The sequence below is a fragment of the Mustela nivalis genome (assembly GCF_964662115.1).
Source record: "Mustela nivalis genome assembly, chromosome: 15".
NCBI classification, from domain to species: domain Eukaryota; kingdom Metazoa; phylum Chordata; class Mammalia; order Carnivora; family Mustelidae; genus Mustela; species Mustela nivalis.
This window is the reverse complement of record NC_139034.1, coordinates 21603755-21628808: the sequence shown is the minus strand read 5'-3', so window position 1 is coordinate 21628808 and position 25054 is coordinate 21603755. Positions and strand designations below refer to the sequence as shown.

The 25054-nt window shown below is 39.6% G+C and overlaps 1 protein-coding gene across 1 annotated transcript in view; it reads left to right on the top strand.

Annotated features, from left to right (window-relative positions):
* Window positions 1–25054, top strand: part of SMAD9 (SMAD family member 9) — a 69213-nt gene that overhangs the window by 21685 nt on the left and 22474 nt on the right. Inside the window, 1 exon segment of the mRNA XM_082700481.1 lies at window positions 20042–20677. Coding sequence (XP_082556607.1) covers window positions 20266–20677 — 412 coding nt within the window. The 5' untranslated portion in view covers window positions 20042–20265.

Genomic DNA, 25054 nt, shown 5'->3' with positions numbered 1-25054 from the left:
ATTCCGCTCCTGGCTTTTGCTGTGTTTCATGATTCCTTAGCATGTAAAAATCTACTTACTAGTCTGGAGGCAGTAACTGAATCTACATAGGGAGAAATTTTGCTCTGCACAATGACTAACTTCATTATTCATGGCTATCCTCTTGGTTGATGGGTGCTCAACTGTAATGTTCTAAGGCACTTGTCTTAGGCTCTAACTTCCCTACAGCTTAATCTTCCAAGTTAGTGGTACAATCAAGCTTAGTCACCCAACAGTGCCATTTTGTATATATTTCAACAAAATTGTCATCATCGTTAACAAAAATTTTTGCAGCATTGTCTTACACTCTGTCATTCTTTTGGGTGTGTTTTTCTGGCTTGAGAATATACAGAGCTCATTACATGGATGAGCTTACTCTTTTCCAGCGCAGATTCAGTTTTTTGTTTTGTGTTTAGTTTCTGGAGTCCTTTCTCAACAGTGAGAATCCATACTGTACATGTAAAGGTCTGCACAGAGGGAAAGTAGCAGTTAACACATGTGATGTGGAGTGGAAGGAGTAGATGAATTTCCTTGCAGAAATACTAGGCGTTTAGTTGGTGTCATGTTCAGTTATACCATGTCTGCCTTTGCAGAACATTCTGCCTGGAGAAAATGCAACAAGTTGGAGTTGCTCAAATTCATACCCTAGAGTCCATCCAGCGCTGGTCTAGGAAATAGGGCAACGGTCCTTCGGGTATCAGTTTCACTTGTGGGTCTCACTAGACCTGTACAGTGAAGAAAACACACTGGGCTGGCGTTTTAGACCCTCTGTGATGAAATCACCCTGTTGCCACCTATGTTTAAAATAAGGATAAAGTAAAACAGTGCCCTCCCATAAACCATTTAGTAAAGCCTAAAATAGCCCCACAAGTATCCTTTATTATGTTTTTAGGACTCCAAATATTTTGAAGCAGTTTAATGGCATTGTATCCTGACTTAAATTTTTTTAATTCCTTAGGTAATGAAGATTTCTAATCTGAGAAGCCACTGTGTGGTTTTAGTACACACACAACACAGCCCCAGTGCATGGTAGAGACTAAATCTAAAAACTTTTGAGAATTACTTCAGGATGGCTTCCCAGAGGATATTTTTAAGAGTTTTTTTAGAAGTAATTCCTACTTTTTGTAGTGTGCCTAAGCACAAGGGAGGGTGTAAAATGTTTTTGGTAAGTCATTCATTCTTCTCTAGATTGGTATTTCTCAGAGGACCTAAATGGGAAAGAGTGAAAGTGAAAGGTCATTTGTTGTATTTAAAAATAATTATAGATTAGAGTTATGAAAGTTAGTAAGAAAATTTTTTTAGTATGCCTCATATACGTTACTTGTGTGTTGATATACAAGAGGCTCTGAATGAAAAATAGGGAGAATTTTAAAAATGTGAGAAATAGGGGGAAAAAAAGTGTTTCTGTGTCTCTGTGTAATGTGGTTGTGATATACTATTCCTGCTGTGCCTCATGATCACGTTCCCCCATATTTGGGCTGAATTGCATTTTCTTTCTTTCTTTTTTTTTGACAGACAGAGATCACAAGCAGGCAGAGAGGCAGGCAGAGAGAGAGGAGGAAGCAGGCTCCCTGCCGAGCAAAGAGCCCGATGTGGGGCTTGATCCCAGGACCCTGAGATCATGACCTGAGCCATCCAGGCGCCCATGAATTGCATTTTCTGAGAGAAACGGGGAGGAAGATGGTTGGGGAGGGGGAGGGAAGTAGAAAGAGGGGGAGAGAGAGTAGATGAGAATGAATATTTGTATTTGTTGAAGGGAAACTCATTTTTGTTGTTCCCAAACACTCCTCAGGGTTAAAAAATAACATCCAAGCTGTCCTGAGATGACTTTACAACAACGAAAAGGTGGAAATATACCTCATTTCCTACAAAACCAATTTAAATCATCTTTTTTTTTTTTTTTTTTTTTTTAATCGGGAGTACCCGTTTTCCAGACGAGCTAAGCTAATCTATGTGGATATTATCTGATATTTAGAATAGTATAGCTTATCTGTTTTCGGAAGGACATGCTGGGAACATTTTTTAAAAAGTGGGTTATTGACTACATCTGTAAAATAATACTGTATTGTTTACAAAAAAGCTTGGAACAGTTACAAAACTCAAAGTTTTAAGGTTTGGTGTTTGATGGGCAAAGAGTTTCACTGATTTGTTCCACACTTTGCTAACAAGATTAGCAAATACAAGAATACAAGAGTATTCTCCAGTGCCCAATAAAAACACTTAGAGAAGGTGGACAGAACATGTTTTTAAAATTAGAAATATATTTTAGAAGGAGGATGGTAAAATGAGTTCTCTTAATTCTGTTCTAGAGTCCAGATTTTTCTGACTAAAAAATTAGATCTGTTTAGAAGTAAACTTTGTGAGGTTTAGCAGTTAACTCTAGGAACTGCAGCCTAAAGAACTTGGTAAATATGTGTGAAATAGGACTTTTTTTCCCTGAAAAAACTGTATATGGATCAGATTTTTCTAAATTGACTAATACTTTTACATTTATTATGATTCATTTTGTCAGCCCAATGTCTTTCTCAGATTTATATTTGTGGTAAACCCAGATTTTCATGGGTCAGGATTGCTTGGAGTAATACACCTCTAAGATGCCTTGTATTGCATAAGATCTGATTTATTCTTCTGAGGTTGCTAAGGGACAGAAAGTTTGATTTTTTTTTTTTAGAACAGCAGTTGTTCGCCAGTATATAAACAATTCAGTAAAAATAGATTTCTAAAGATCTTCAATTCATAATTGATAAATCATTCATGCTGAAATAGTTGGCCTTGATTCTTGTTCTCCTTGAGGCTGTGGAATGTTTTATAAACACATTAAGAGTTACAAATATAGAGAGAAGAAAGAATTGCACTGTCAGTAATGCAATGATACACATTTGTGCCTAGTGAATTTTTAATCAAAGTACTCTAATGCGAATGGTAAAGCATGTTAGAATTGGGTATAAATTAAGAAGCTCCGTGGGTTAAGCCGCTGCCTTTGGCTCAGGTCATGATCTCAGGGTCCTGGGTTCGAGTCCCGCATCGGGCTCTCTGCTCGGCGGGGGCCTGCTTCCTCCTCTCTCTCTCTGCCTGCCTCTCTGCCTACTTGTGATCTCTCTCTGTCAAATAAATAAATAAAATCTTAAAAAAAAAAAAAAAAGAATAGGCTTTAAGTAACACATAGTCTATGTTGCAGTCTGTTTGGGTCCTACAATGAGTTAAAGGTTTACATTGTTTTTATAATCCTGGCTCTGCTGAGTTCTGTGTCTGAGGTTCAAGTTTTAGGACAAGTGAGAGCTCTTGATGAATGGATCATTTCTCTTTGTGATAGATAGTTGCTACCTGCTCTCTAACTGGGAATGCAAGACTTATTTTGGAGTGAAGGAAACAGGGAACCACGTCTTGGAGTGATAGCACACCACTTTCTGAAGAGATATGGGAAGTCCAGTCTTCCTGGAGTTTTAACAAGAGCAGAACCAAAATATGTGATTCCCACAGAGAGACTCATGATATGCTTCAAAATGGGTTGAGGAAGGGGGACGCCTGGGTGGCTCACTCGGTTAAGCCACTGCCTTTGGCTCAGGTCATATACCAGGGTCCTGGAACTGGATTCCAGTCCCACATCTGGCTCCTTGCTCAGCGGGAGCCTGCTTCTCTGCCTCTGCCTGCCACTCTGCCTGTTTGCTTGTGCTCTCTCTCTCTCAGACAGATAAATAAATAAATACGATCTTTAAAAAAAAAAAAAGCCTTTAAAAAATATGTTGAGGAAGGGTGGGAAAAATCAATCTTTACTAACAAAAAGTTTATACAGAAAGAAATTCAAGTATGAAAACTTAGTGCTACAATAACAGTGGGCAGAATACTTTCCGCTTTTCTGTAGTTGACTTCTGTTTTCTGTTGGAATCTTTACGACTCTGGAGGTATTTTGCAGTTGACACAAAATACAAAAACGTACAGAAGTAACATGTCTTTCACTCTTCTTCCAGCCACAGTAGTTCTTTCCCCAAAGCAACTGCTGTCCGTTTCACGAGTAATGAAAGCATTTATCTCCAGCCCCTTCTGCTGAGCTATTAAAGTGTTCAAAAGACAACCGAGTTAATCACATCTTTTGGTAAGGGACACAAATACTGTGTATCACCATTTCAGAATTTCTTCTTTCTTCCTCACTGCCAAGGGCTGATGAGTAGCACGCACATCATATACACAAAAAATCTGTGGGTGTTACTTTTTCCCCACCTGAGGACACTGCCTACTTGAGCAGGAACATGACCAACTTATATTTTGAGAGTTTATTGTAGTGATATTTTTGCGACCCTTATAGGTAAAATGTCCAAGCATGCGCTTGGCTGTCCTGCATCTTTATCCAGTTCTTGTCACCTCCTTGTATCAAAAGGGGAGAGAGCCCAGTGGTTAAAGGAACCAGGTTTCAGTCTGAGCAATGAACAATATTTATTTTCTAAGAGTAGGTCTCTTTTTTTCCTAAAGTGATTTGGAGTAGGACCCTAGAAAGGCTTGTTGTCAGTCATGCTGGCTGACTGGCCTCTATAGGAGTCTGCCTTTTGTTTTCTGTCCCGTAAATCAGAACACACTCCTGCCTTCCCACTCTCTCGGTACTTCCCACCTTTCCTTGCTCCTCCAGTCTCTCACCCCGCCCCTCCCAGTCTTTTTTTTCTTTTTTTTAAAGATTTTATTTATTTATTTGACAGAGAGATCACAAGTAGGCAGAGAGGCAGGCAGAGAGAGAGGAGAAAGCAGGCACCCTGCTGAGCAGAGAGCCCGATGCAGGACTCGATCCCAGGACCCTGAGATCATGACCTGAGCCGAAGGCAGCGGCTTAACCCACTGAGCCACCTGGGCACCCCCCACCCCTCCCAGTCTTAACTCAGACTTTGTCAGGGCCTTAATTAGTCTTTCAGACAGAATACTCCATTCTTCCTGGGACCAGATGGATAGACCTGCGCTGTCCTCTCTCGTCTCTTCTACCCATGGTCCCATGTCCTCTCTCTCTTCTGCAACACAGAAAGTCTCCTTTTTACTGATGAATTCTTCTTAACCTGTAAGATGCGCTTTAGAATCCCCATCTTAAAACAAAACAAAGCCACACTGTTGTGATTCCGGCCTTCCTCCTCAGCCGCCACTCCGTTAGAGCTTTCGCAGCCTCTCACCCGAACTTTATGGCATCTTCTAGTTGGTTTCCCTGCTTGCCCTCCCATCCCATTTGTTCTTCACAGGAGCCACCATTGTGATCATTTAAGAATAAGTTGGATCGGGAGGCGCCTGGGTGGCTCAGTGGGTTAGGCCTCTGCCTTCGGCTCAGGTCACGATCTCAGAGTCCTGGGATTGAGCCCCACCTTGGGCTCTCTGCTCAGCAGGGAGTCTGCTTTCTCTCTCTGCCTGCCTCTCTGCCTACCTGTGAGCTCCCTGTCAAATAAATAAATTAATTAATTAATCTTTAAAAAAAAATATTAGATCACTGATTTGTTTTTGCAATCCATTCAAGGGTCCCCTTTGCAGTTAAAATTAAACCTATTTTCCATACATTGTCTTCAAGGTCCAGCACAACTACTTTGAATCCTTAGGTCCTGCCTCACCTCCAGCTGTGTACCTCCTTGCCCACTCCTCCCTGGCTACTCGGGCTTCCCTGCAGTTTCCCAAGGGCACCGAGTTCTACCCACACCCGTGCCATCCTTTTAGGGCTTTTGCCTGGAAGTCTCACTCTACAGCTTCTAGTCTCACTCTACAGCTTCTGACACTACCTCTCCCTCTCAGTTTAATTCTTACTTCCTCAGTGAAGTCTTCCCAATGGGTTCAAGAAGGGCTCTTACCCCTGCTTTGCTCTATCCCAACACTAATAGTATGTTTCTTTCCATATAGTACTTTATGACTTGTTAATATTTGCTTGTTTAATATTCTGACATGACTCTAAGCTCTGTGAGGGCAAGGACCATGTCTGTTATTTACCAGTAGGCAGTGCCTGGCACAAAGTAAGCATTGGTGGCAGGTAATTTTGTTTTTTTTTTGGGGGGGGAATATACAAATGAGTAAATGCTGGCTAACAAAACAAGCTTGGAAGTGGTTTATTCTTTAGATATAGAGCTGGTCCTTTTACAACAGAAAGCCAGTTCTTCACTTGAACTGCATGTCCCTTTAGAGTCACATTATTTTGGAGCTTGAACAGCTTTCTCCTGTCTTCCTATCATACATGCCCCTTCTGTCACCATCCTCCAGTTTAGTATAGAGTTCAGACTCAGCTTTGGGTCTGGCTCCTCTCTTGCCCTCAGTCTAAGCACAGGGGGGGGAGACACCCACTATTGCTTTCCTCCTGTCTCATTTGGGCACTACTACTTACTAGTTCTGTAATCTTGGAGAAGTTACTTAATTTCAATGTGCCTCAGTTTTCTGAAATAGAAAGTAGGGTTATAATAACCACACATACTTGCTGCAGTAGTTCAGTGAGGAAATGCATGTGAAAACTTACTATGATAATATGATGTGGGGCTCAGTCCCAGGACCCTGGGATCATGACCTGAGCCAAAGGCAGACACTTAACTGACGGAGCCATCCAGGTGCCCCAAACATCTTTTTATGTGCTTATTGGGCATGTATTATCTCCTTTGGAGAAATGTATGTTCAAGTCCTTTGTTTTTTTTAATTGTGTTGTTTGGATTTTTGTTGTTAAGTTTTAGAAACTCTTTTTTCTGGATATTAATTGTTTATTAGACATATGATTTCTAAATATTTTCTCCCATTTTGTGGGTTGCCTTTTTATTCTGATGCACAAATTTTTAGAATTTTCATGAAGTGCTGTCTGTTTTTTCTTTTATTGCCTATGCCTTTCGTGTCATGTTGAAGAAATTGTTGCCATATCCAGTGTTATGAATTTTTTGCCCTATGCTTTCTTCTAAAAGTTGGTTATAGTTTTAAGTCCTATAGTTAAATAGTTGATCCTTTTTTTGTTGATTTTTGTGTATGGTCTGAAATAAAGATCCAATTTAATTCTTTTGCATGTGGATATTTAGTTTTCCCAGCACCATTTGTTTGTAAGATTGTCCTTTCCCACTGAATAGTCTTTGACAAGGCACACTTGTCAAAATTATTTGACCACATACGTGGTGATTTATTCCTGGAGACTCTGTTCCATCCCATTGATCAGTGTGTGTGTCTTTATGCCAGTACCACACGGATTGACTTCTGTAGCTCTGTAGTAAGTTTTGAAATTAGGAAGTGTGAGACCTCTGGTTTTTCAAGATTATTCTAACTATTCAGGGTCCCTTCAGATTCCATATGAATTCTAGGATGAGTTTTTCTATTTCTATTTCTGTTTTCAAAGAAGTTTCAGAAACTTCTTTGGGATTTTGGTCAGGATTGCAATGAATCAGTAGATTACAAAGTATTGACATCTTGACAATATTAAGCCTCTAATCCATGAAGATGGGCTGTATCTCCATTTATTTATGTATTCTATCATTTCTTTCAACAATGTTTTATAGTTTTCATTTGTACAAGTTTTTACCTCCTTAGTTAATTCCTCTGTATTTTATTCTTTTTTTTTCCTTGAATTTCAAAACTGATCATGTCTTAATAAAAAACAAAACAGAATATTTAATATGATAGCATTTTACAAAAACAAGGATCCTCCCTGCATGTTCAAAAGTAACATACGCTGTTTAGCTCATACTAATACACAGGCTTCAAAATCTTCTAAATCCCACGTGTAAATATCTCTCTCCAGTCATGCTATGTGTGAAATCAAAGATTCCTTGGGGGTCTATACAATAATGATATTTAGATCAGGGTTGAGAACACAAGAAATTCTTAAGAATACACATTCTCTTATGAGGAATCCGTATCTTGATCTGTGATGATGTTGTCGGAGATCTTCAGAGGCTTACAGCTCTGCTTTCTGCAGTGATTATTCATGTGCTCACTGAGCCAGGTCCTGGAGGGCCTGTTGGAGGGTGTTGTACTCAGCCATGATCCCCTCATGCCTGTTACCATATGAGGGACCAGTGGGCTCTGAGCACCAGAGGCACTGATGATCCTCTCCAGCCTCTCCTCAAGCGAATGCTGAAACCTGGCCCCACTGAATATCATGGGGTCCAGGATTATCTTACTGTCAAATTTATTCATAGCCTCATTCAGCTCACCAATGCCCCTGTGGCCTTTGGCATCATAGTGGGCCAGGTGGCTTGAGCAGCATTTGAGCAGTGGCCTCCTGGACATTTATAAACACATAATCTCAATTGGTTCTTTGGCAGCAACATCTTTGTGGTGGAGAAGCACTTGGGAGGCCATGTACAGCATGGTGGTGTTCTACTGTGGCTATCTCCTCCCAGCAGTGAGGGTCCTTCTGTTCCTTTGTCTTCTTGCTGTTACATAACAAAGTTTCTCCTTCTCTTTGCCCAACTCTTTAAAGGGGTTCACAGACTATTGCTTATTTGTAGCATGTTTGACAGTTTCTGGGACTTCCTCCCCTCTGCACAGCATCTGGCTAATGAAAGAATACTTTCCTAGTGATTTTGAAGAGGAAAGTGATCATCTTACTCTTGGAAATTCTGCAGACAACCAAGCACTTGGGGAGAATGGAAGCAACACAGCAGATAAGATATGAGCAGCAGGTTTCTGGTGAGGCCTTTCTAAATATGTTATTCTTTTTGGTACTACTGTAAATGGGATTTTTTGGTAAGTTTCTTTCTGATTGTTCATTGTTGAGTGTTTAGAAATTTTGTGTGTTGACTTTCTATCCTTCTACTTTGCTGAATTTAGTTATTCTAACAGGTTCATTTGTTTGTTGGCATGTTTATGTGAAATCGAGTTTTCCAAATAAAAGATCAAATCATCTGTGAGTATGGATAATTTTACTTCTTCCTTCCCAATTTGGATGCCTTTTATTTCACTTTCTGCCTGGTTGTTCTGGCTAGAACTTTCGGTATTATGTTGAATAGAAGAGACAAAAGTGGACATCCTTGCCTTGTTCCTAATCTCAGAGGGAGGCTTTCAGTCTTTCACTGTTGAGTATAACGTTTGCTCTGGGTTTTTCATATACAGTTTTTATTCTGTTGAAATAGTTGTTTTCTATTCCTAGTTCATTCATTATTTGTTTTTTTTTAATCATGAAAAGGTGTTGAATGTTGTCAAATGCTTTTTCGGCTTCACTTAAGATGATCATGTCACCTCCTCGCCCCCTGCTTCATTCTGTTAATGTGGTATTTTAGAATGATTTTTCTTTGTTGAATCATATTTGTATTGCAGGAATAAATCCCACTTGGTCATGGTGTATAATCCTTTTAATACACTGAATTTAGTTAGTATTTTGTTGAGGATTTCTATATAAGTGCTCACAAAGAATATGGTTTTCTTGTAGTGTGTTGTTTGTCTTTGGTCTCAGGATAATGCTGGCTTTATAGAATGAGTTAGGAAATCTCTTTTCATCAATTTTTTTTTTGAAAAGTTTGAGAAGGATTGGTATTAGTTCTTCTTTAAAGGTTTGGTAGAATTCTTCATTGAAACCAACAGGTCCTGGGCTCTTCTTTGTTGGGAAATTTCTGAGTATTAATTCAATCTCCTTACCAGTTATAGATCTGTTCATATTTTTTTTTATTTCTTTGTTAGTAGCTTTTGTGTTCCTAAGAATTTGTCCCATTTCATCTAGATTATCCAGTTTGTTTACATACAGATTTTCATAGTATTCTTTTATACTCTTTTTTAAATTTTTGTAGAATCAGTTGTAATGTCTGCACCTTTTTTTCTGATTTTAGTAGGGTCTTCTCTTTTCTCTTAGTCCATCTAGCTAAGGGCTTGTCAATTTTATTGCTCTTTGCCGAGAACCAGCTCTTAGTTTTGTTGATTTTTTTTTCCCCCTTGTTGATTTCCTGGTTTCTGTTTTATTCATCTCTAATCGAATCTTTATTATTTCCTTCCTTTCATTAGCTTTGTTTTTCATTTTCTCGTTTTTTAAATCATAAAGTTAGATTGTTGATTTGAGATCTTTCTTATTTTTTAATGTGTTTTTAGCTATAAATTTCCCTGCTAACACTGTGTTTGTTGCATCTCATAAATTTTGTTGTTTTGCATTTTCTTTTTCATTTATTTATAAATATTTTCTAATTTCCTTAAGATTTCTTCTCTGATCCTTCAATCTGATCGTTGCTTGTTTGAGTGTATTGTTTGATTTCCACAAATTTGTGAATTTTCCAATTTTATTTCCGTTGTTGATTTCTAACTTCATCCTGTTGGGGTCAGAGAAGATACTTTGCACGAAATCTGTTTTTTTATATTTATTGAGACTTAATATGTGGCCTAACATATGGTCTACCCTGGCAGATGTCCCATGTGCACTTGAGAAGAGTGGGTATGGTGTTGATGTTGGATAGGCTGTTCTGTTAATGTCTGTTAGATCCAGTTGATTTATTGTGTTAAGTTCTCTGTTTCCTTACTTACCTCTGTGTGGTTGTTCTATCCATTATTGAGAGTAGGGTATTGATATCTCCAACTCTTGTTGGTAGCACTGTCTTGTTCTCCCTTCAATTCTGTTGGTTTTTACTTCATAAATTTTGCTGATCTGCCATTTTTTCATGAATGTTTATAGTTGTTCTATCTTTCTGACACACTCAGTCTTTTATTACTTATATCAAGTTTTTATCTCTTGTAAACTTTTTTGATTAAAGTCTATTTAGTCTGGTGTTAGTACAGCTAGCCCTACTCTCTTTTGATTGATGTTTGCATAAAATATCTTTTCTCAACATTTCATTTTCAATCCATTTGTGTCTTTGTATCCAATGTGAGTCTCCTTGGATCATTTTTTTTTTCCTACTCTTCTGCCAATCTCTGTCTTTTGGTTGGAAAGTTTAACCCATTTACAGTTAAAATAATTAGTGATAATGAGAGACTTCCTTCTGCCATTTTGCTATTTGTTTTATATATGCCTGATGGCTTTTTCAGTTCCTTATTTCTTGCATTGCTCTCTTCTTTTGTGTTATGTTGGGGTTTTTTAAGTGAAATATTTAAATTCCTTTCTCATTTCCTTTTGTGTATACTCTTCAGCTATTTTATTTTTCTTTTCTTTTTTTTTTCAAGAAGAGAGAGATTACAAGTAGGCAGAGAGGCAGACAGAGAGAGGGAGAGAAGAAGGTCCCCACTGAGCAGAGGGCCCAGTGCGGGACTTGATCCCAGGACCCTGAGATTATGACCTGACCCGAAGGCAGAGGGTTCACCCACTGAGCCACCCAGGCGCCCCTTTAGCTATTTTCTTTTTGGTTACCACTGGAATTGCTTTAAACATCTTGAAGTCATAATACTCTAATTTGAATTTATGCCAGGTTAACTTTAATAACATATAAAATTCGGCTTTTTCAGTCCTCCAGGCCTATCCCTTTCAGTTGTTCACAAAATTACATCTTTACACATTGTACACCTCAAGACATAAACTAATATTTTAGTGCATCAGTCTCTTAAATTACACAGAAAGCAATATGTAGAGTTGCAAAACAAAGTTACAGTAGTGCTAGCTTTTAGACAATATTTAAAAAATATATATATTGGTCTCTTAAATCATGTAGACAATAAACTAGTGAAGTTATAAACCTTTGTTACAGTAATACTAGCTTTTACAATTGCCTATGCATTCATCTTTATTTAGATCTTTATTTCTTCATATGATTCAAGTTAGTGTCTCATGTCCTTCATTTCACCTTGCAGTATTCCCTTGATCATTTCTTTTTCTTCCAGGACAGGTCTAGTGGTAATGAACTCCCTTAGCTTATGCTTATTGCGACTGTCTTAATTTCTCCTTCACCATTGAAGGACAGTTTTTCCTGATACAGGATTCTCAGTTTATAGTTTTTTCCTTTGAGCACTTTGATATTACTGGCCTAATTTGTATCCCTCTAGTGAATTTTTCATTTCTGTTATTGTAATTTTCAGTTCCAGAATTTCTTCTTGGTTTCTTTTTAGGTTTTCTATTTCTATTGATACTTCCATTTATTCATAAATTTTTTTTTTTTTTTTTTTTTTAGTTTCTCTACATCTTCCTTTAGTTTTTTGAGCATCTTTTAGTTAGTTGGGTTGACATCTTTGTCTAGTAGATCTGCCATCAGGTCTTTCTTGGGAACAGTTTGATTTGAATGGGCCATACTTTCTTATTTCTCTGTATGCTTGTGATTTGTTGTTGTCAAAGCCTGAACATCTGAATCTGATAATGTGGTGAATCTGGAAATCAGATTCTCTGCCTTTGCCAGGGTTTGTGGGTTTTTGTTATTGCTTTTGGTTTTGTTTTGTTTTTTAATATTGTAAGCAGTTTCTGTGCCAAGGATCAGCCTGGGGTATAAATTCAAGGTCTTCTCTGAGCCTGCTTCTTTCCTAGATATGCAGAGTCACTTTCTACTTTTCCCCATATATGCAGTGGCTTTTGCAGATCCTAGCCTTTAATGTCTGTCTGGCTCCTAAAAGAAGAAAAAGAAAAAAGATGGGGGGTTGGGGAAGGGTGTTGGCCCTATTTAAAAGCCCTGGAAGTAACTGTGGCCAGAGGAGGAGAGACTTGCAACAGTGAGGGGACGTAAACATCTAGCGGCTATTTGCAATTCTGTGATCAGAAACAGCAGTCATCGGTCAGACCACAGATACCTGATGTTCGGAGGACAGGATCCATTTTGCTTTCCCTGGCTTCTGCAGAGTGAGTACAAGGTGCTGCAGGAACATATGCACAGTTGCCTTCCAGGGGTAGGGGGTTGGTCACAGCTACTGAGCTAAGAACTGCAATTGACCCATATTAGCCACATTTGCCGTCCAAATCTTCCCCTAGAAGCTGTAATCTTTCAACTGGTTCTAGAGTTCCAGAATAGTTAAGTTATCCTGCCAGTATAATAATCTTCGCCTAGATGGGGAGACAGATATCTGGTGCTTCATACTCCTCCATCTTTCCAAAACCCTCCGACTCTAGTCTTTAAGGCTCTCCTCCATCTTAGTTGGGATAGTCCACAATTGTCTTACGTTCCTTCAGCCTGTTCCCTTCTCTCTCTTACCTTCTTCTTTCTTCTAATTCAGTGTTGTTGTTGTTGTTTTTTGTTTGTTTGTTTTTTTAACCTTTCAGAGGTCATAGGTTCTTTTCAGAATTTGCAGAAAAATACCCATGAACTGTCTCCCTAGAAAAACATATATGTACAATCATTCAAAATGAGCAGATAATTCAGATGTCCAGCAGATGACCTGAAGTCCTATCATGGCCCATTTGAATAGAGCCTCTATTATAAAGAAGCATCTCTGTCATCTTCCTTGGTACTGTGGTCAGAAGATATTCTGTCCTGCAACAAGATGTTAACTAGCAGACTCTGAACAGGAATTGCCCTCTCACAGATTTGTAGGAAAATTCTGAGTACAGTTAGAAAAGCCTCTTTTCCAGAATATGAAATCATGATATATTTTCCATGTTTACGCAATTGATATATTTATCCAATGACACTAAACTGGTGCATGTATGGAGTAGTTACTTATAGTTTACAATGCAAACTTGTAATTGTCAGTCTTTTGAAACACATAGGGATGACAGACTAACTTAAGTGAGGACAAAATCAAATTAATGAAATATAGGTCCAGTGCATTTGTGTGTGTGTATGTGTGTGAAGCCTGATTTCTCTTCAGGTATATAGAGTAATAACACATTATGTATATATGACAATAGGGATAATAACAGCCAATTATTTTCTAGGTAGACTTTTTTTGGATCTGCTTTTATACTTCAAAAACACTTGTTATCACCATATTAATTATTAGTATACAAATAGTATTATAAAAGTAGGATAGTATTATAAAAAGTAATCAAGTATTATATTACTATATAAAAAGTATTATAAAAGTAGTCAAGGAAACAGCCTTTTCCTTTAAGAGATTAAATGTTCCTTTGGCAAGTGTGTTCAAGTTCTGAATTTGGTTCATAAAACTGTTTTATAGAAGGGATACCATGGATTATAGGGTCAAATTGATAAGATTAAAAAATTAAAAAAACAAACAAATAATGAAACAGTAACATTTTGTCATGGTGAGTATTTCTGGAATGGGCCCTTGCAGAATGGACCAATGCCTCCTGATCCCCTTGGCTGATGATGGCAACCAGCCTGATAGGTGATATGGACTTTTCTTGGCCACACTGACCAAGAAGCAGTGCCCATGAAGGATTGTTCAGAGGTTCTTTGTGTGTAGTGCTTAGGCATGCTCCAGGACAGATAGCCGACATGTTCATCTAAAATGGTAATTTTTTTGAATTTTGTTTTCTTCAGAATTAAAATCACCAATTGAATCTTCTAAGAAGGCCAGTAAGTAAAAATAATCTCAGTAACTGCTAACAGGAGTTTGATTTAGACTGACAGATTACAAATGAAAGGTTCATATCTCCCAACTGTTTTCCAGCTTGGCAAATTGGATTTTAGTGTAGAATTATGTACAGTTAAAGCATGGTATATGCATGTGGTCAGTGCTGTGCTTCTTTTAAGTGGTCCTGTTTAAAAACTTGGAAATGAGGAGTTTTGTTGTTCCCTTAGTGGGGTCTATTATAAATCTCATATGCCCGAAAAAGAAAGTCCTGTTTCATGCGGTGCACGAAGTAGACCATGAGTAAACTGGAGGAGGGATGGGCATAGTGCTTTTGTCCTTCCGTCCACAGAAGGCAAGCTCTTGTGGCCAACAGATGACATTTGTGGAGATCTGGGGTGATGAAGGCCTTAAGGAAGACACTGCAAGTGATGTCAAACACAGTAATACCAAGCATACATTTTCACTCTTACTCCTTAGTGGTAATAAAAACAATTCTAGAAAGAAACAAAAATCTGGAAAGACAAGTGAAAATCATGTGGTGTTGGTAGATGACATTTGCTGTGAAAAGGGTCAGTTTGACAACTGTGGAGGGGGGAATGTTGTTTTGCTCCACTCTGTGCAATATAGCTTCACGAGTAAAGGTTTCAGTCTCAGACTGGACTATTCTGGGTGTTGGGTGGGGGGAGTAGCAATGTAGCGTCAAGAGCAGCTAAATGAGTCACACAGTCCCATGTGGCAGGTACAGCCAACAGCCATGGAGTCATGGAACTATAGCTCAGACAGACCCTCACAGGGAGGGTGAGCATCCCACCCCTTGATCTGCAGATGAGGAAATGAGGGGGCTCAGAGAGACCACATAGATGCTTTGTGGCAAGGGATAGAGAGTTTTCTTAGGAAAGTGAGAATTATTTTCTATTTTTTATTTTTTATAAACATATAATGTATTTTTATCCCCAGGGGTACAGGTCTGTGAATCGCCAGGTTTACACACTTCACAGCACTCACCATAGCACATACCCTCACCAATGTCCATAACCCCACCCCCCCTCCCAACCCCCCTCCCCCCAGCAACCCTCAGTTTGTTTTGTGAGAGTAAGAGTCAGTTATGGTTTATCTCCCTCCCAATCCCATCTTGTTTCATTTATTCTTCTCCTACCCCCTTAACCCCCCATGTTGCATCTCCACTTCCTCATATCAGGGAGATCATATGATAGTTGTCTTTCTCCGCTTGACTTATTTCGCTAAGCATGATACCCTCTAGTTCCATCCACGTCGTTGCAAATGGCAAGAATTCATTTCTTTTGATGGCTGCATAGTATTCTATTGTGTATATATACCACATCTTTTTTATCCATTCATCTGTTAATGGACATCTAGGTTCTTTCCATAGTTTGGCTATTGTAGACATTGCTGCTATAAACATTCAGGTGCACGTGCCCCTTCGGATCACTACGTGCACGTGCCCCTTCGGATCACTACGTTTGTATCTTTAGGGTAAATGCCCAGTAGTGGAATTGCTGGGTCATAGGTAGTTCTATTTTCAACATTTTGAGGAACCTCCATGCTGTTTTCCAGAGTGGTTGCACCAGCTTGCATTCCCACCAACAGTGTAGGAGGGTTCCCCAGAAAGTGAGAATTTAACCACAAAAAGAATTAGTAGAAAATTATCCTAATCTGACAAATTAGTTATTTTTTTAAGATGTTATTTATTTATTTATTCATTCACTCATTTTTAAAGATTTTATTTATTTGACAGATAGAGATCACAAGTAAGCAGAGAGGCAGGCAGAGAGAGAGAGAGGAGGAAGCAGCCTCCCCACTGAGCAGAGAGCCCGATGTGGGGCTCGATCCCAGGACTCTAGGATCATGACCTGAGCGGAAGGCAGAGTCTTTAATCCACTGAGCCACCCAGGCGCCCTTTAAGTTAGTTTATTTTTTAACTGTGACCTAAATCCTCTAAGTACAACTCAGTTATCATCTCCAGAATCCTTCTAGAACCCCCAGCCTTGGGCCAAGGACTCTTCCTCGTGTACCCACCTCTGGCATCTCGCTTCCATAGCTCTCATTAGATGTTGCAGAAATTATCTGGTCAGGATTTTGTTTTATAAATTTTTTTTATAAACGTATATTTTTATCCCCAGAGGTACAGGTCTGTGAATCACCAGGTTTACACACTTCACAGCACTCACCAAAGCACATACCCTCCCCAATGTCCATAATCCTTCACATACATTCATCTTTAGAATCTGTTTTGTTTCATTCTTCTTTGTAGTTTTATAGGAATAGAGGAACTACATGCAATATTAACAGCTCCACTCCTATTTGTGGAACCACTTTTTAATAACTTCCCTGGGAGTCTTTTCTTTTACTTACAGGGTGAGCCTGGGCACTGGTGTTTTCAGGAGGCCACAGTAATTTGAGCAGATAGTCTATGGGCATTTAAATTATCTGACAGTGGAAAGCTGTTCTGAGCCAGGTTGACACTCCTAAACAAGCTTGCATGGGGCGGAGGGGCCGGGGTGGCTACACTGTTGATGCCGGGGTGATGGCCAGCTGGAAATAAACAAGGGGCTCTTTGTTCTACTGGTGGCAAAAACTATGTGTGAGTGAGATTGGAACAGCCTTAATGAGCCTGAAGTGGCAACCTGGACAAATAGGAACTAAAGTCTTAGTGTTAGTGAGAATCCAAGTCCGATTCCCTTTTTGAGTTTACTTTTTCTATTAAAAATATATACCAAACATAGGAGCAAGTATAGAGAATATTGTTTGAACGTCTGCCTGCCCACCCATTGCTTTACTAAATTTTAACTTTCTGATATTTTTTATCCTCTTTCTTCCCTACCCAGAGGCATTTATTACACATTTGGTTTGAAATACTTTGAGATTCTGAATTTGACTCATTGGGGTCTCCCTCCATGCCGGGGCTGCTGTATAATGGGACAGGTGCTGGGCCTTATAACAATAAAAACATAGTTTTGGAGCCACTATGAGGCTATCCTAAAGATTCAGAATGTGGCACGAGATCAGACCACAGAGACGGGTTCCACAGACCTTACGTTCAGTCCAGTCTCGGTGTTGTGCCCAATAGATGAGGAGAGATGGTGGCCCAGAAAGTCACTCACCAAGGTGAGCCTCGAATGGACATGGTTTCAGGATCTCTGGTTTAAGGGTAGTGCCTTTCAGTCTTTCTGGATTGTAACCCACAGTAGCAAACCGCATTGCATTGTGCATTGCAAATTGCTCAGTGACCCTCAGCATAAGCGCGTGTACACTCGTACACACTCACACAGAGCACACGCCTGTGAGTGAAGGTGTTAATGAAATAATACCCTTTCTTTGTAAACTGCACTACAGTCTAGTCTATTTTGTTGTACAAAAGCTATTTTGTTTGACTAAATTGATTTCATGTGTCATTAATAGTTAGGAACCCGTGGTTTAAAACAACAGCAGCAAAGCCCAGTTTAGAGAACCATTATTTGTCTCATGGAGCAAACATTTTTTGAAGGGTTATTTGGTTTAACTCTGCTGAATATTTTGTAAAAAGCTTTTATGTATCCCTGACTTAAACTTCAAACTTTATTTCACAATGTACTCATGGAAGTCCCATGTAAAATTAAGCAGAATTCAAAGCTCTTTGGGGGTTCAGGTCATTCTGCACCGTGTTACTTCTCTTTCATGCTCCCAATCCTCTTCAACCATTGCTTTAAGGCAGCCTGTCTTGATTAAATAAACAGACCTTGAACACGGTGACTTAACTATTTTTTATAAATTCATGATCGTTAAGCCACAAAATCAACCTTTCCAAATAAAACTGAGCATAAGTCAAACTGCCAAGTGAGAAAACCCAGCTATCAAGTCCTCAAGTCTCCTTTGCCTCAGAGTTTACCTCTCTGTTCAATGCTAAAGTCTATATGAAGAACAAAGTGATGCGGGTGCTGCTTTATATTTATTAAACTCATCAATTTGCTTGTAACCAGGCTGACATCCTCCTCCCCTGGCGGGGGGGCTGACAACTCTCATGACAGCAGGGGTTTATGTAGCACCTTTGCTGGGAGAAGTTTATATAATTGTACCTGGATAGGTACAACTTTCCCTCCAGGGGAGTGGAAGAGAAAATGATACTTACTGCATATCAAATAAGCAGTCATTGGGGATTTTGAGCTAGATTGATTCTAACATACTGAAATGAGTTTGCGTGCTCCAAAATGTTACCAACAGACACTTTAAACTTTAATAAGGTAGCTGGTTTCCAGAATCTGGAAGAAGGAGAGGGTTTTGTTTGAGCCAACTATTTCACAGAAGAGGAAGTGTGGTTCTACCTCAGGAAATTTAAATGGGACTGTTGAATAATGAGGAAAGAATGTCTCCTTTGGATGACAGGGTGAAGAAGTATTCAACTGATTTTCAGGCAGAATAACAAATGGGACAACAGTACTTTTGTGTACCATTTTTTGTACCATGAGTATGTATAACTTCTAAAAAAAAAAAACCAGTTCTCAAACTTTTTGGTTTTATGACGCCTTTCTACTCTTAAGAATTATTGAGAACTCCAAAGAACCTTTGTTTGTGTGGCTCATATATATCAGCCTTTACCATTTTCAGAATTAAGACTGAGAAACTTAAACATATTTATTGATTCATTTAAAATCATTTTTTTCTTTTTTTAGATTTTATTTATTTATTTGACAGACAGAGATCACAAGTAGGCAGAGAAGCAGGCAGGAGAGAGGAGGAAGCAGGCTCCCCGCCGAGCAGAGAGCCGGATGTGGGGCTCGATCCCAGGACCCTGGGATCATGACCTGAGCTGAAGGCAGAGGCTTTAACCCACTGAGCCACCCAAGCACTCCTTATTGATTCATTTAAAAAGAATGATAAACCCCTTATATATTAACAAAAACATTTTTATTTAAAAATGATATTTAAAAAGAATTATTAAAAAGACTGCTACTGTTTCATATCTCGGCAAATCTCTTTAATGCCTGGTTAAGAGAAGACACTTGGATTCTCATATCTGTTTTTGCATATCATCATTTGTGATATATTTTTTTAAGTTGAAACACATGAAGAAAATCTAGCACACACAGAAATGTAATTGGAAAAGAGAGAGGACCCTGGAAGCCCCCTCATGGGAACTCTGGTCCTTTGAAAACCACTGTCCTATAAAGTAGTTTGTACATAAATGGTGGGATTATTAGTGTCCTCATTTTTTTTTCTATTCCATTTATATATTTTTCCAACAGTGAAGATGAATTACTTGCACAAACTCTAATTGAGAAAGGAAGAAGAATAAGCATGTTGTGGAAAGATTATAGAGGCCCTCAAAATCCAGGGAGAGAAGTTTATACTTGGGAAATGAAGGAGTCACTGTAATTTCTTAAATAGGAAATGACTCGGTAAAAATTGTGTTGGGGAGTGAATGGATTAGAATTGGAAGAGAAAAGCTACTTCAGAGGTTGTTGCAGTAATCCAGGAGCGTGGTGAGGGGGGCGAGACCTCACATGTTGGTGGAAATGGAGAAATATCAAAATCTGGAAGGCACTTTGAAGGCAGAATTACCAAGACTTGGGTAAGGGGATAGTAGAGAGGGAGAGTCAGAGATGACTAAGACTTTCCAAGTCTAAAACATTTGAAGTGTATTTTCTTCCTTATATCCAATGTTTAATTTTTTCTGAAAATTACCCTGATGAAGCTAATTAGAACTTTGTCTTGTTATTTTGTTTTTGTTTTTGTTTTCCAGAGTTGGCCAGGCCCTTGTAGGGCCTGGGAGAAAGTCATCCGCGTTCCCAAGCTGAATCGGTCAGTTACTTCCAGAAGAAAAGAAAGACCTGTGACATCCCTGGAGAGTTTGTACCTATGACATCCCTGGAGAGTTGCTTGCTACATTCTTCCCTCAAGCCCTGCAGGCAATAACGGGCCGTCTCTCCAGTTCCGTTGGCCCTGGACACCTGCAGTTCACCTCTTATGCACTCCAGCACCCCCATCAGCTCCCTCTTCTCCTTCACCAGCCCAGCAGTGAAGAGACTGCTAGGCTGGAAGCAAGGAGATGAAGAGGAAAAGTGGGCAGAGAAGGCGGTAGACTCCTTAGTGAAGAAATTGAAGAAGAAGAAAGGAGCCATGGATGAGCTGGAGAGGGCCCTCAGCTGTCCAGGGCAGCCCAGCAAATGTGTGACAATTCCCCGGTCTCTGGATGGGCGGCTGCAGGTGTCCCACCGCAAGGGTTTGCCCCATGTTATTTACTGCCGCGTGTGGCGCTGGCCTGATCTCCAGTCCCATCACGAGCTGAAGCCGCTGGAGTGCTGTGAGTTTCCATTTGGCTCCAAGCAGAAAGAGGTGTGCATTAACCCCTATCACTACCGCCGGGTGGAGACTCCAGGTGAGTTTTCTTCCTGATGTCATCATCCCTTGTTTTAAAAGTTGAGGAACTGTGTCCCAGTTGATGAGGAGTGATGGGGCGTCAGCAAGACGAAGACCCCACCCCCAACACCACCGAAAGAAAGGAAGAGGGGAAGGTTCAGTTTTGAGGAAGTAATCCAAACTTTTGTTTTTGTAGTCCGAAAAATCTAGAAAGAAGATAATTTTAGTATACATGTTAAGTTTTGTGTGATTATGAAAAATGAAGTTTGGATGTATTTTGGAGTTTATCATCATCAGGTTTTTCTAGTTCTTGGGGTATTTGAAGATCTTAATATGGCCTTGATATGATTAATTGTAAAAAAAAAAAAAAATCCCTTCTTCCCATCATATCTCCCTCAGTGAAACCAAACTAACTAAAGAAGGTTTTTTTTTGTTGTTTTGTTTTTTTGTTTGTTTTTTAAGATTTTATTTATTTATTTGACACAGAGATCGAAAGTAGGCAGAGAGGCAGGCGGGGGTGGGAGGTGGGGGTGCAAGATCCCTGCTGAGCAGAGAGCCCTGTGTGGCTCCATCCCAGGACCCTGAGACCACGACACAAGCAGAAGACAGAGGCTTAACCCACTGAGCCACGCAGGCGCCCCCTAAAGAAGGTTTTTGCTGCTGCTTTCCGCAAGCTCAGATACATGGAAGTATCTCCTATTTGGGTCTGCAAACAGCCAGTGAAAGAAGAGCTGGAAATCCTTTCAGGGAATGAAAGGAACAGGGGCTGGGAGAGACTGGCAATTGTTCTTAAGTGTGGCTTTAAATATAAGAAGATATTCTGAAACCCGTCACGCATGTGTGTGTGTGTGGACACACACATTTTTGTGTGTATTTTTGAAGTCTGGAGTTTACCTTTGTCCTTCGCAGTGACTGGAACAGTTGGAGTCCATTCCTCTTGGACTGAGTGTTTCTGTGGCTGCTGGGATGCAGATTTAATAGAAGTTTCCTCTCCCTGTTTGGCTGTTTGCCTCATCCCAGGGGACCAGAGGGCTGGCCTAGGAGCTCTGGGAATGGCCCATGTCCATTAAAAGATGGTTCTGTCTAGGCATGTGGGCCGTGGTGGGGGTCCAGCTTGCGCCTGGCTCCCAAATTCAGTTAACCTTACAGCAATGGTAGAGAAATTGTGCTCAGCTGCCAGTGGTCTTTGTGAGGTGACTTTCAGGCTTCCAGATCTTGCCATCCTATTGTAAAACTGCCTGCGTATAGACGCTTCTCGTCGTCACTTCATCCCAGGATTAGTCCCTGTATGAGACTGTTGAGAAAGTCCTGGAGAATCTCATGGGTTTCCACTAGATCATATAGGTCTTAGCCTTCTTTTCTTTCCTGCTTCTCTCTGGATTCTCTGCCTACTAAAAGAAGTCATCTGGGGCACCTGGGTGGCTCAGTAGGTTAAAGCCTCTGCCTTCGGCTTGGTTCATGGTCCCAGGGTCCTGGGATCAAGCCCCGAATAGGGCTCTTTGCTCAGGAGGGGGCCTGATTCCCTTCCTCTCTCTCTGCCTGTCTCTCTGCCTACTTGTGATCTCTGTCTGTCAAATAAATAAATAAAATATTAAAAAAAAAGTCATCCAGGTCTAACTTTAAGACAGTGGTTTGATACCTTTTTTGTTTCAAAGATTTGAGTTATATTAAGCATTTAGAATATACCCAATGAAAAAATGTTCATTATGAAATCATTTCTCTCTTTCTGAGGAATGTAGTTGTAAAATGTACATTGCAAGAAGTATCTTGTTAAATGTCTCTGGCTTTCCTTTTGAATACTAGAAAATCTAATTTTATTTTTAAACTTTTTAAAAAAGATTTATTTATTTGAGAGAGAGAGAGAGAGAGCATAAGAATGAGCAGGGGAGGGGCAGTGAGAGAGAGAATCCTAAGCGGACTCCCAAGCTGAGTGCAGAGTCCAACGTGGCGCTTGATCTCAGGACCCTGAGATCACGATCTTGAGATCATGACCTGAACTGAAAGCAAGAGTCAGACACTTAACCAGCTGTGCCACCCAAGCACCCCTAGAACACCTAATTTTAAAGGCTTAGTTTGTGTTTTAGTTTATGTAAGGTTCTTTTTAGAAATGGTAATGTGAATATATTTACATATGGCAGATGGATTTCATATCATAATATTTTAGGTTTTAGTTTCCAAAATGAAAGATGGGTGGAGATTGTATTAATTTTAAGGTAATATTTAAGCCATCCAGGATTTTTTTTATTCCTAACTTTGTTTTTGTTTTTTTATTAGAAAAATCAAATTTGTACTTAACTTTCTGGCCATGTTTAAAGTAAATATTTTGAGAACAGTGAGGGTGCTAATATTCAGCAAGTTTACTGGGTTCTTAGTTATCATAAAGCTTAATTAAGTTTTTTTGCATTTGAAATCTCATTTTTTTTGACAACCTTCCCCCATTTTAGGAACACTGAAGGCTGCACTCTGATTTTCTTATTACTCACACAACCTTTTATATCATTTATGTAAGTTCTTTCTAACTATCTGTAGTGAAGGATCCAATTTTCAATCCTTCAAATATCAGTACTTTCGTAATGCAAACGAATTACGTGGCAAATGAAATTTTAAGAAGACAAAAATAAAAAGGCAAGCGTAGGTTTGCTTTTTTTTTTTTACTATAATAAAATATTTTATATCTGCATTTCAACAGATATAAAATTACCCTGTCAAATTGCTAACTTTAATTCAGTCTCAACCTCCATACTGTATTTTCCTTGACTGGCACCTAGCAGCTGGTGAAGTGTTACCAGTCCCCAAATCTCACTTTGCACGGCTTGCGTCTAGTAGCTTCTGGGCAAACAGTGTTTTTGTAGTGTGTGATGATTTTACGCCATGCAACTGGAGCTTATTTCAGGAGTATAATTTCTTCTCTACATAAAATACCCACATGTAAAAACCACACGAGTTTTGAAAGAGATACAAAATCTTTTTCAGCTCTGCTCTGCACCCCGTATGCGGCAGGAATAACTCCTGCCACTGTTCACCCCCAAGGGGTGCTTCGTTGTTAAGACAGGGTTGTATTTAAAAGGTGGTATAAAATTGAAACCAATTTCTGTAATCGTACTATGTCATATTTGTAAGCAGCAGTTATGATCTAGAAATAGAATTTAGTAATGAGGAATAGCTATTGCTAAGGATTGAACATTTCTGTGCACCTCCTCCCTTCATATGTTGAAAACCTAATGCTTAAGGTGATAGTACTAGGAGGTGGGGGCAGTCGCTTTGGGAAATGATTCAGTCATGCAGACAGACCCTTACAAATGGGGTTAGTGTCTTTATCAAAGAGGCCCCAGAGAGATCCCTCTTCCCTTTCCACCCTGTGAGGGCACGAAAGGTCCCAGTCTGTAGCCTCAAAGAGAGCTTTCCCCAGAACCTGACCATGCTGCACCCTGATCTTGGACTTCCGGCCTCGGAAACTGTGAGAAATATATTTCTATGGTTTATAAGCCACACACTGTATGGTATTTCTATTGTAACAGTCCAGATGGACTAAAACAGCTATGTTTTGAGTGGAAATATTTAAAAATGTGACCAGTGCATATCTAAGGTAAACTAGCCAGTCAAGCTGAATGCCAGCTGGGATGATTACCATTGGTTTTCTTTACGGAAATCACTGCCTTTGGTTTTAGGTGAACGGTAAAAATACATTATCAAGACATTTGTTTCAAAAAAGGAAAACAAACCTTTTTTTAAATTTATTTTTTATTTTTTATTTTTTGGTGTCTCAGATCTTTGGCCCGTGAGGAAATAGAAGTTTCTGCCTCTGGATGGTGTGAGGCATTATATTTAACAATGTTAGGAATACAGTATAGATATTTTACACTACAACTGAAGTTACAGAGATTATTCCAATTCTTTTTCATCCAAAAAAGAAAAAGGAGTGTTTGTTTTGAGCCTTGTTAGCATTGTAATGAAATGTCATTGCAGAAGAAGCCATATACCATGTACTCTGTTGGGTCCCCTCTTTCGGGCCATATACCATGGCCTCTGTCAGCCCCCCGCTTTCATGAAGCAGGTCATCTTTTTGTTTCCATCTTTTGGTCTCATGGAACACATAAAAGGAAATGATGGCTTATCATCCAGCTCATTTTTAGATGATGACGTGGAGGGTTCTGTAATGTCATACATTATACACGTAGACACATACACCAGCTTTTTTTTTTTTTTTAAGATTTTATTTATTTATTTGATAGAGAGAGATCACAAGTAGGCAGAGAGGCAGGCAGAGAGAGAGAGAGGAGGAAGCAGGCTCGCCGCCGAGCAGAGAGCCGGATGCGGGACTCGATCCCAGGACGCCGAGATCATGACCCAAGCTGAAGGCAGCAGTTCAACCCACTGAGCCAACCAGGCACCCCAT